This window comes from Achroia grisella, unplaced genomic scaffold (genome assembly GCF_030625045.1).
Source record: "Achroia grisella isolate CSIRO2021 unplaced genomic scaffold, CSIRO_AGI_Agris_v1 utg295, whole genome shotgun sequence".
NCBI classification, from domain to species: Eukaryota; Metazoa; Arthropoda; class Insecta; order Lepidoptera; family Pyralidae; genus Achroia; species Achroia grisella.
In genome coordinates, this window is record NW_026712783.1 from 1,501,214 (window position 1) to 1,512,209 (window position 10,996).

General features: G+C 33.9%; 1 protein-coding gene across 1 annotated transcript; it reads left to right on the top strand.

The window, feature by feature from the left end:
- Window positions 1–844: 844 nt before the first annotated feature.
- Window positions 845–4,839, top strand: LOC131843331 (transcription factor MafK). The gene is made up of 4 exons (XM_059191957.1): window positions 845–1,130; window positions 1,723–1,841; window positions 2,759–2,861; window positions 3,654–4,839. The coding sequence occupies exons 1-4, from the start codon at window positions 1,086–1,088 to the stop codon at window positions 3,798–3,800; spliced, it is 414 nt and encodes a 137-aa protein (XP_059047940.1). The 5' UTR covers window positions 845–1,085; the 3' UTR covers window positions 3,801–4,839.
- The last annotated feature ends 6,157 nt before the right edge of the window (window positions 4,840–10,996 follow it).

Genomic DNA, 10,996 nt, shown 5'->3' on the forward strand with positions numbered 1-10,996 from the left:
ATTTAACGTTCTAATCTAATAATAAATATATTTTACTAATAACCATATGTTACAACGTATGAAGTACGACTACTATAGAAAAAATAATAAATATCATATTCACGACACTAAGGAAAATAACATATTATTGTAATATGAATTGAACTGAATTATTCAAATTATTAGGCTTTAACTAAAAAATTGTACATAGTTATATAAGACACGACAATTTTATAACTAAAATATTGTTTTAATATGAAATGTCTACAATACAGCTATTTTTGTATTTACATTATTTTGTAATACCATGTATCCAACATGTAATGGTTTCATTTTATTGAACAGTAAATAAAATAAGATATAGCAAACAAAGGGACTATCATTTAATTCAATTGGAACTAAAAATATTTCATTGCTCGTTAAGCCATTTTATTAGAAAACTTTTTGCCACACAAAACTTTTAAAATAAATTATTTTTCACATATAGTTAAAATAATGCCAAAAAGGCAAGAAACTGCTAATGACAAGGAATAAAAAATTGTAAGTACTGAAGAAAAAAAATTGAGGAGCAAATGTGTTCGGATACAATTAAGAAGACATGAAGAAACATTTTTGAGTCATAGATCAACATGTATGTATAAATAGAACAATAATTTGATTTTATCAAAAGTTCAATTTAAAAGACTTTAATAGAATATCTATTTAATTTAAATACCTTTATAAGTTTTAAAAAGATTTAAAAAAACGTATTCAATTTGCTATCTTCAAATTTCAAACCTATTGTATTCTGTGGGTCTGTCAATCAATCAGTCATTACATATTTCATTATCATTCCAGTAATTTGTCATTCTAATTGTTTCTTCCTATAATGTAAAATTGATTGTATCATTTTATCGTTTAGAGTTATTATTTATGTGGTTATCCATTCACAAAATACGTAATTAAAAATAATACTTCATTTTATAAGTTACATCTGAGTAAGCTGCCATAAATAAATTTTAATAGCTGAATTATATTTTTTTAAACTGTACTAGTGTAAATTAGGCAAGAGAACTAGATCCAATAACGGTAGACGCCGTTCTATTTTGTGTCAACAAAAAATTATTATGCCTCATGATTTAAAAGAGCTGAGCGTGCGAAAAGCGCTAATGGTAAGTTTAAACTAAAATAATGTACAATAACTTATTGGATAGTAGGTGAAACTTGTTTTCTAGACTTTTCTGTGCTGAAAGTTGGATGTTGTATTTGGAGGTAGAGGTGTTTGATGGGTACAGTGAGGTGCCATGTTATTACCTAGCATATGAATATTCAGTGAAGAATTGATAATTTTAACAGTCAATAATCATTGTACAAATATACTACCAGTGTAATAGTAGTTATGAACCCAGGACAAGTCACTCAGTCTAACAACTTATATAAATACTTAAACGATTTTCATTTCACTAGTTGTCTAGATTACTTACTAAATGATTACTTAAATGACAAATGTGCATTGCATGTTTATTCATCCAGGGAATTTTCTTTTAATATTAAACATAGGCATCTATTTATCTTTTTTTTTCATTAAGGGGTTTGAGTTAAGTTTGTCTAGCGGTTTAGCACACAGCTTATCTTTCAGTGGCCACACATTTGATTCCTGGCATGGTACAAACATTTGTATTCATGAGTATGATTGTTTGTATCGGTCTGTGTATTTTCTATATATATTATCAATTTAAATATGTATATATTTGCTACCCACAGGCTCCACTTTCGCCAACACCATGTGCAGAGATCAGTGATGATGAGCTGGTCTCCATCTCTGTGCGAGACCTGAACCGGCAGTTAAAGATGAGGGGCCTCACAAGAGATCAGATTGTTAGGTATTTACAATTGAATATCAGCCTACTGAGTATTACAATGTGAATAGTATTTTATGGATGATAATGGAATGGTGCACCCGCCTGTGCTAACGGTTTACGCTAACAGGACACCAGTGGGGGATGATAAGATGAGGTCAGGTCAGTTAGCACATCATGACAAACTCATCAGGAATTTATCACAATGGTTTCCAGGGGGAACCGTGGGGAGGTCAACCTGACATGGTACATTGCTAGTAATGGGGTCTTGAGTCTTGTGTCCATATTACTAACAATTCCCTTCCCCCTGTGAATCGTATTACAATACTAATTTTTAATGAGGCACCATAAGTTACACTCTTTCCCGAGGAGATAAAAACTATCGCTCCTAAGAATATCCTTCAATTCTTGTCCGTGACGGGTCTAGGTAGCAAACTTTTAAAAAGGGCGAGCACAATAGATCTATGTAGGTGCAATGCTACAGGTGCTACAAACATCTGATAATAGCCTAAACAACCCAATAAAAAAAAAATAAAAATAAGTTATTTTGATAAATACCTAAATCAAATTTCTTTATATTTTTTTCTTTTAGCAATTCTCCTATCAAAGTCTCATTCCTTTAACATTATTTGTTTATTATTATTCTTAAATGTTTAGTAAAATGTGTAATACTCTTAAATGTTCTGATCGACCCCGTCCAATTCAACGGGGATCGATGTTACGACGGCCTGAGCCGAGGTTCGAACCCCTAGTTCGAGCCCTCAGACTAAACTCGTATCTGTTAACCAGGAGTTTGCCTTCAGCCGCTCCATAAGTCCTTCCGCGGGTTTGGAGTGCCATCTGCACTCGCCCCCTATCGTCCGGTGAAGCTGTAAAGGCCATCTGCGGCCAACAGCATTAGAGTAGTCCAAAAAAAAATGATTTGTTTACTGTTATTGCAGAATGAAACAACGTCGCCGAACATTGAAAAACCGTGGCTACGCAGCCTCGTGTCGCATCAAACGAATAGAACAGAAAGACGAGCTGGAAACTGAGAAAAGTCAAGTGAGTTCGACCATATATAACCTTCTAGTTTTAGTATGACGATACTTCCATATAAACTTTCGTCTCCCCTTTCAACCCCTAACAATATTTTTTTCGCATTAAAAAGTAGCTTATGTAAAGTACATAGGGTGAACTATCTGTGTATTTTTTATATTTTTTTGTGTAGATGTTTAATTCTGCGACCACACTATATTTTATTATAGTGTATATATTTTTTATATTTTTATATATGTATATAATTTATTATATATACAGAATTTATAATACAGTTTTGTAGTATAACATATGCTAATGGTAGCTGAGTAAACAAAATAATATTAATCTATTGAGTAATGAAACGAACTTCCACAGAGTAACACATAATTAGAAAAATTAAATAGCAATGCCCGCGGTTTCATCCGCGGTAAGTTTAAATGTAAAATATAGCCGATGTGTTATTCTGATGCATAAGCTATATTACTGTAAAGTTTAATTAAAATCCGTCCAGTAGATTTGGCGTGAAAGAGTAACAAACATCCATACTTATAGACATAATAGTCAAATATTACTGAACGGATTTTGGTGAAACTACAAATATAGCTTACAAGCTACTCGCCCCGGCTTCAAACGGGTGTACATGTATTATATGTATAAACCTTCCGCTATAATCACTCTATCTATTAAAAAAACCGCTTCAAAATCAGTTGCGTAGTTTTAAAGATTTAAGCATACATAGGGATGGACAGGCAGCGATCGCGACTTTGTTTTATACTATCTAATAATGATTAAAATGATAATCCTTACCTACTCCAGGAGTGGCACGACATGGAGATGATGCAGGAGGAAAACACTAGGATCCGGGAGGAGATCGACGCACTCAGAGGGAAATATGATGCACTGAAAAGATTTGCAATAATGAAAAACATACCCTTACCACCAGAACTAGAAATGGTCCCATGAAATTTTATTCCTCCCATAGACATAAATATTGGTTAAGACGTATTAAGAGATGATGGTTTAATTTGTATGTTTAATGCTAATTAAATAGATAATAATTGTATATATATTTGACGGCCTCAGTGGTGTAGCGGTTAAGCAAACCATATTACTACCGATGTTTGCAGGTTCTATTCCTCGCACGCTACAAACTTTTGTATTAATGATTGTATTGGTCTGGGTGTTTTCTACGTATATTATGTATGTATTTAAAAAAATGTATTAAATTATTTATATCACTTGTCTAGTACTCACAATACAAGCTCTGCATAGCTTGGGACTAGGTGCTGTCTGAATTTTTAAGGGATATTATTAATGTATGCCAGTAAAAGCAATTCTATTATATTTAGACTATAGACTAACTAACTAGACTATATTACATATAATAACTTTGTGAAAAGTCCTCTGCGTAAAAAAAAACAAACATTCACAAATTCGACACACACATAAATAAGAAACATAGATAATGACTATAACTATACTATAGTGGTCTCCCAATGGTCTAAATTCGACCATAATTAATTTAAATTATAAGTTTGAACATTATTAATTAAGGTTCTATTGTATGCCAGTCAAAACTAGGCCTATGCATAACAAAAATCTGCAGATTCTGCCAAACTGAAGAGGAAACGCTACACTACACATCCTATGTGGTTGTAGCCCACTCATGCATAAACGAAATATCTCCTTTGGAAAGTTTACACTCTTTCCCGAGGAGATAAAAACCATCGCTCCTGAGAATATCCTTCAATTCTTGTCCCTGATTGGTTTAGGTAGTGAACTCTGACAAAAAGGCGAGCACAATAGATCTATGTAGATCGCAGACAATAGCCTAAACAACCAAATAAAAAATATCAAAATAAAAAAGAAGGTTCTATTGTCAAAGACTTGAAAACATACCTCAATAATCTCAGGCACAGGCAATAAACAAAAAGAGTATATACACGTGTGTATATCGAATACATGGTGTTTTTTTTATTGATATAAAGCATATTTATGTTTTTATTTTAAGTTTTTATTAACTTATAATAATTTACAAAACAGTTATAAAACAAAATGTTGGTATTTACATAAACTATAAGTGTGTGAATAAAACGACCCAAGTCCGTAGTCTCCGTTTTTGGCCATTGAATATATGCGTAACATAAAATGATTATAAGGCGATAACAAAAAAATAGATAATGTTAACCTCTAAGTTTTAATTTTAATATTTAGCGTAAGTGGTATATATTTATTCAATAAAATACATGTAATAAGAAATAAATTTGTATCTATTTCATCCTATGAATTAAAAAAGTAGAACGAAGTTATTCCTTTCTCGAGTTTTTTTTATTTATATCCTGCAATCAGTCTTCCAGATTATAAAAAAATTGGCCGTTGTAAAATCTTATGAGAGGTGATTCTCTAATGAAAGTCCAGTCTTAGATATCCCATCTTACGCCAGAAGTCTGGTATTTTACGTCTATTAAGACGAGCCATATAATCAGGCAGTATCAGTTGAAGTAGCCCTGAATCTACATTGGAGGCAACACGGGGTCCGGGTGACATGTTCTGGGGGTAAATTCGAACTTAGATGAATACACTGCTCATCATTATAGCACCTTTGCCTTGATTATTGAGACGTTAAGTAAATTATATTTAATTTTTTGCCTCGCCTCGTAAATAATAATTATCCGGGGGTTTGTAGTTGAGTTTGTTGTAAGATTTTATTATTTTGGTACACAGCGACATCTATGCTTAAACTATGCAAAGTCCATTTTAGATTTTGTTATTGTATTTATGTAGAAAAGAAACAATTTTACGAGTAACGCGGACGATGTCTTTGATAAAGAAACGTATTCTTCTATATATAAAAAAAATCTACTCTATATCATTATCCAGGGAGAAACCTGGATAATGATATAAAGAGTAGATTTTTTTCCACAAAAAGTACATTTGTTATTACCAAAGTTAGGGAAGTTTTTTGATATTGAATGCTATTATAATATAAAGAGCTGTATGTAGGTATAAAGAATATTAATTTATTTTTACACTTTACATCAATTGTTATAGACAAAATGTTTAACAGCAATCTTTGCAGTGAGCTCAAGGCTTGTGTCGCAGGAATCAGAAATCTTTAAGTACAGAAACTAACTTAATACAGGCTTCCAGTACAACAAGGTACAAAATTAACCAATATTATATAGGTAAGTACTTTACAAAAAAAAAAAAAATAACTAGGTAAAGTTTGCGTGTAGACTAGGTATGAGAGCGTGCGTGCATTGTATTTATATATATGTTGTAGTGTATATACGGTGCAGAAACATGGACACTAACCGTAGGCCTACTTCATAAATTAAAAGTCGCACAGAGGGCGATGGAGAGAGCTATACTCGGAGTGTCTCTAAGGGACATGATCCGAAACGAGGAAATTCGACGGAGAACCAAAGTGGACGTCATAGCTCTCAAAGAATGTTTGCTGAAGTGGCAGTGGGCTGGGCATATCAGTAGAATCAGCGATGATAGATGGGGAAGAAAGGTTATGGAGTGGAGGCTGCGTATGGGTCGACGGAGTGTCGAAGATGGACCGACGATGACATAAGGTGGCCGGGAGTGGATGGATGCGGAAATGCGGAAGGCGGAAGAGCGCACATGGTGGAAGTCTCTGGGAAAGGCCTATGTCCAACAGTGGACAGACACAGGCTGCTGATGATGATATGTTGTAGACAGGTCTGCTCTTACAAATATGTTTTGTTTCTTTCTCTTTTTAATTCTCTCCTTTAATTTGAATGGCTTTCGCGAAACAAAGTCGGTGTTTTAGCCAGTGTCGTGTCAATTTTGCTATTTAACAGTTCGTAGTTACACAATATCTTAAAAATGTAATGCTAAACGACATATTTAAAAGTGCAACACTCAAATTTCCTGTTTATTGTAAAAAGAATGTGACAGAATGCAGACTCATCACAAAGTGACGAGTCAGCGTTTTAAATGAGTGGTAGAATAAAACAAAAATGACTATTTAAAAGTGCGTATATTAAGTTTATTTGAATGAAGGTTATTTCTATTTCTATTTCTATTCTAATATGCCTACCATTATAAGGACTTGGTGGGAAATTAGATAGTCAAGTTTATAAACTGGTAATATAATCTCATATTATGTACAGATGCTGCAATTTTTTTTTTATTTGGGTTGTTTGGGCTATTGTCAGTTGCCTGTAGCACCTGCAGCACTGCGACCTACATAGATCTATTGTGCTCGCCCTTTTTTCAAAGTTCGCTGCCTAGACCCGTCAGGGACAAGAATTGAAGATATTCTTAGGAGCGATGGTTTTTATCTCCTCGGGAAAGAGTGTAAACTTTCCAAAGGAGATATTTCGTTTATGCATGAGTGGGCTACAACCACATAGGATGTGTAGTGGCGTTTCTTCAGTTTGGTAAATTTATTTTCTTAAAGGACAGTTCGCATAGAGTGCTAGCGTTTATTTCCAATAAATATTTCATTGGTGAACCAGCTCAAAAAGCACTCGATGGGGTCACTTATACCTTACTCGCTGTAATTGCGTTGGGGTTATCGAGACGTACCCGAGGCGTATACGAAAGCAAAATGGTCTTACTTATTCTGATACTCATATTATTGTAATTTGCCCTGTAGGGAAATCTATCCTTAGTAATATTATAAACTAGCTGTACATGCGACATCGTCCGCGTGGAATTTAACTTTATTTTTCAAAGATAAAAGTAATTTTCTAAAATATAAGTAGTTATTCCTTATTACATCTCTCTGCCAAAAAAAGTCAGACAGACAAACAAAAATTGTAATAAATGTTATTTTGGTGTATGTACCGTATTTATATTCATATGCATGAAGTAAAAAACGATTATTTCAATATTACAAACAGACACTCTAATTTTATTTATGCGTATAGATTTCATACTCTTCCATTCGCGCAATTTTCTTAAAAAAGGGTACAAAATTTTTGCGTCAGTTTTATTATTTTAATATTGCTAACAATTGAGTGATATAATTTGTTGAAAATAAATGAAACTGAAATCTCTAGGAATACTAACCGTATCGAATAGATTGCTCTGTTCATCCCAACGTTTTGTATCAAAGGAAACTAAGGAAAATTAACTTTATTTGTCTAAAATATAAGTAGCCTAGTTACTCCTTATTACATCGGCTACCTGCCAAAAAATGTTCTGTCAAAATCAGTCCAGCCATTCCAGAGATTAGGCGGAACAAACAGACAGACAGAGAAAAATTGTAAAAAATGTTATTTTTGTGTATGTACCGTATTTATATTCCTATGTATGTAGTAAAAGACAGTTATTTCAATATTACAAACAGACACTCTAATTTTATTTATATGTATAGATTTCATACTCTTCCATTCGCGCAATTTTCTTAAAAAAGGGTACAAAATTTTTGCTTCATTTTTATTATTTTAATATTGCTAACAATTGAGTGATATAATTTGTTGAAAATAAATGAAACTGAAATCACTAGGAATACTAACCGTATCGAATAGATTGCTCTGTTCATCCCAACGTTTTGTATCAAAGGAAACGTAAACAACAAGACAAGGAACTCGGGCGGGGTTAAATTGGACACTGGGGGTGCTGCGGTTGGTCTCGTTAGCACAACAATGTGTCAAACGTGACGTCAATCGATTGATTTCAGTAGTTAAGAGGAGTGTGTGCAATAAAATTACTATTGTTGTATTGTAGGTATCCGTTTTACAAATATCTTAATATAAATATATATAACTCAAAGGTGATTCACATAGTGATCTATCAATGCACAGCCCAAACCACTGGACGGATCGGGCTGAAATTTGGCATGCAGGTAGATGTTATGACGTAGGCATCCGCTAAGAAAGGATTTTGATAAATTCCACCCCCAAGGGGATAAAATAGGGGATGAAAGTTTGTATGAAACTTTGTCAATTTTAAACCGATCGGGCTGAGACTTTGCATGCATAAAGCTACTATGACGTAGGCATCTCTTAAGAAAGAATTTTGATAAATTCCACCCCTAAGGGGATAAATTAACGCAAGCGAAGCCGCGGGCAAAAGTTAGTTATATCACAGATAATATAATAAACGTGAAAGTTTATAACTATGGATGTTTGTTACTCTTTCACGTAAAAACTACTGAACGGATTTTTTAACTTCACAGTAATATAGCTTATGCATCAGAGCAAAACGTCGATTAAATAGAAAGATACGTTATTGTCATGTGTGTGTATATATATATAGTTCCACCACTCCACAATTCCTTTCAGTCATTCAAAGTTTGACTGGAAGAAATCCCTCATTTGGGATAAGTCCGTCATTGTATATCTTATATATATATTTTAAGATCGTTGTATCTTTAGTTAATTTAAATGTATTTATTGTGCAATAGTGTTACAAACAAACAAACATTTTTCAAAACTAGAAGCTAGAATTGTCTCCTTTTATATAAGTCAATTAAATTAACCACGCCGTCTTGATCATTATCTAAATACTTTTAAAATGTTATATCATACTTCTGTGTAAATTTTAAACTTTAAAGGAAAGAATAAGTTAAATAAATTTAAAAACTTTCAAATATATTTTGATGCTTGTCTTGTAAAACATGTACATTTTGAATACTGCCATTTTTTTATTTAACCGACGATTTGGCTATTATGTTTTATTGAAATTTAACGAAGATGAAACCGCGGACATAGCTAGTACGCCATATCTAAAAAATCACATAGAAACCAAATGGCAATTGTAAGTAGCTTTGACGTGGACATTTTAGTGAGCATGACTACTCAAAACACTAGAGTGTTGGCGGCGTGGTGGGCCGAGTCATTGGGCTCCCTAAAATCTGGTCGAGCGCAGTGATGGCTGGCTCATCCGTCATACTCGTGAACGGGTGCTGCTTGTAGGGACTGGTCTGCTCTAATCACTATGACTGATTTCCTATTATTAATTGTTTAACCAGTGTATTATATATTAAATATTTTTGAAAGAAATATATAAAGAAAGAGCTTATTCCTTGTTAAAAACGGTAATGCACTTGCAATTCCTTTGGTGTTGCGGGTGCTCATGGGCGGCGGTAATCACTTACCATCAGATGAGCCGCAGGCTCGTTTGTCGCCTGTGCTATAGAAAAAAATATAAATAAAATGTATTCAAATAAACTTAATATATAAGAATAGAACAGAAGAATAGAAATCATTTATTCAAATAAACTTACATTGAAGCACTTTTTAATAGTCATCACTTTTTTTTTTATTAATCTACCGCTCTTTCGGAAACCTGCCTCATCACAAGAAGAACGAGCAAGAAACTAGCGTGTTGCTATTTAAAATAATTTTATTGTTACTTTACATTTTAAGTTGTGTGTGAATGCGAACTACAAATTACTATTATAAGATTATAATAGTAATTGGAGACTTACGGAGATCCGTAAGTCTGTTGCAAGCTGATTCTGTAGGAGAGAAGTCGCGGCAAGCAGCCTCCCTTCCGATCTATCCTCCGTCCAACTCAAACGGGGATCGAAATTACGACGGCATGAGCCGAGGTTCGAACCCCTAGTGGTGCCCTCAGACTAAAGTCGTATCCGTCAGGCGGGAGTTGGCCTTCAGCTGCTCCATAAGTCCGTCCGCGGGTTTGGAGTGCAATCTGCACTCGCCTCATAACGTCCGGTGGAGCTGTAAAGGCCAGCTGCGGCCTTTACATTATGGTAGTCCGAAAAGAAAAGGCAAGCAGCCTGTATTTACAACATAAGAAGTAAATTAATTAAGCACAAGCCAGCAGTTATTCAAAACAAACGCAATGTGATCGCTCTGCGACGCCTGGAGCTGATCTGAGACTCTTATTTTTGCCAAAGGAATTAATTAATATTTTCACAATGCTCGCCTTGAATCATTTGTTACGCATGAAATGGCCACGGAGACTACGGACTTGGGTCGCTTTATTAATTCACATTTATGTAAATACCAACATTTTGTTTTATAACTGTTTTGTAAATTATTATAAGTTAGTTGATGAATCGACAACTTGCGTCTTCCCTTGCATATATGGCGGGTGCATCATTCCATTATTATCAATAAAAAAACCGTACATATATGCAAATTATATATATATATATATATATATACGCTTACGGTCCTACACTGATGCCCCGCCATACGCTGGCGGGGCAT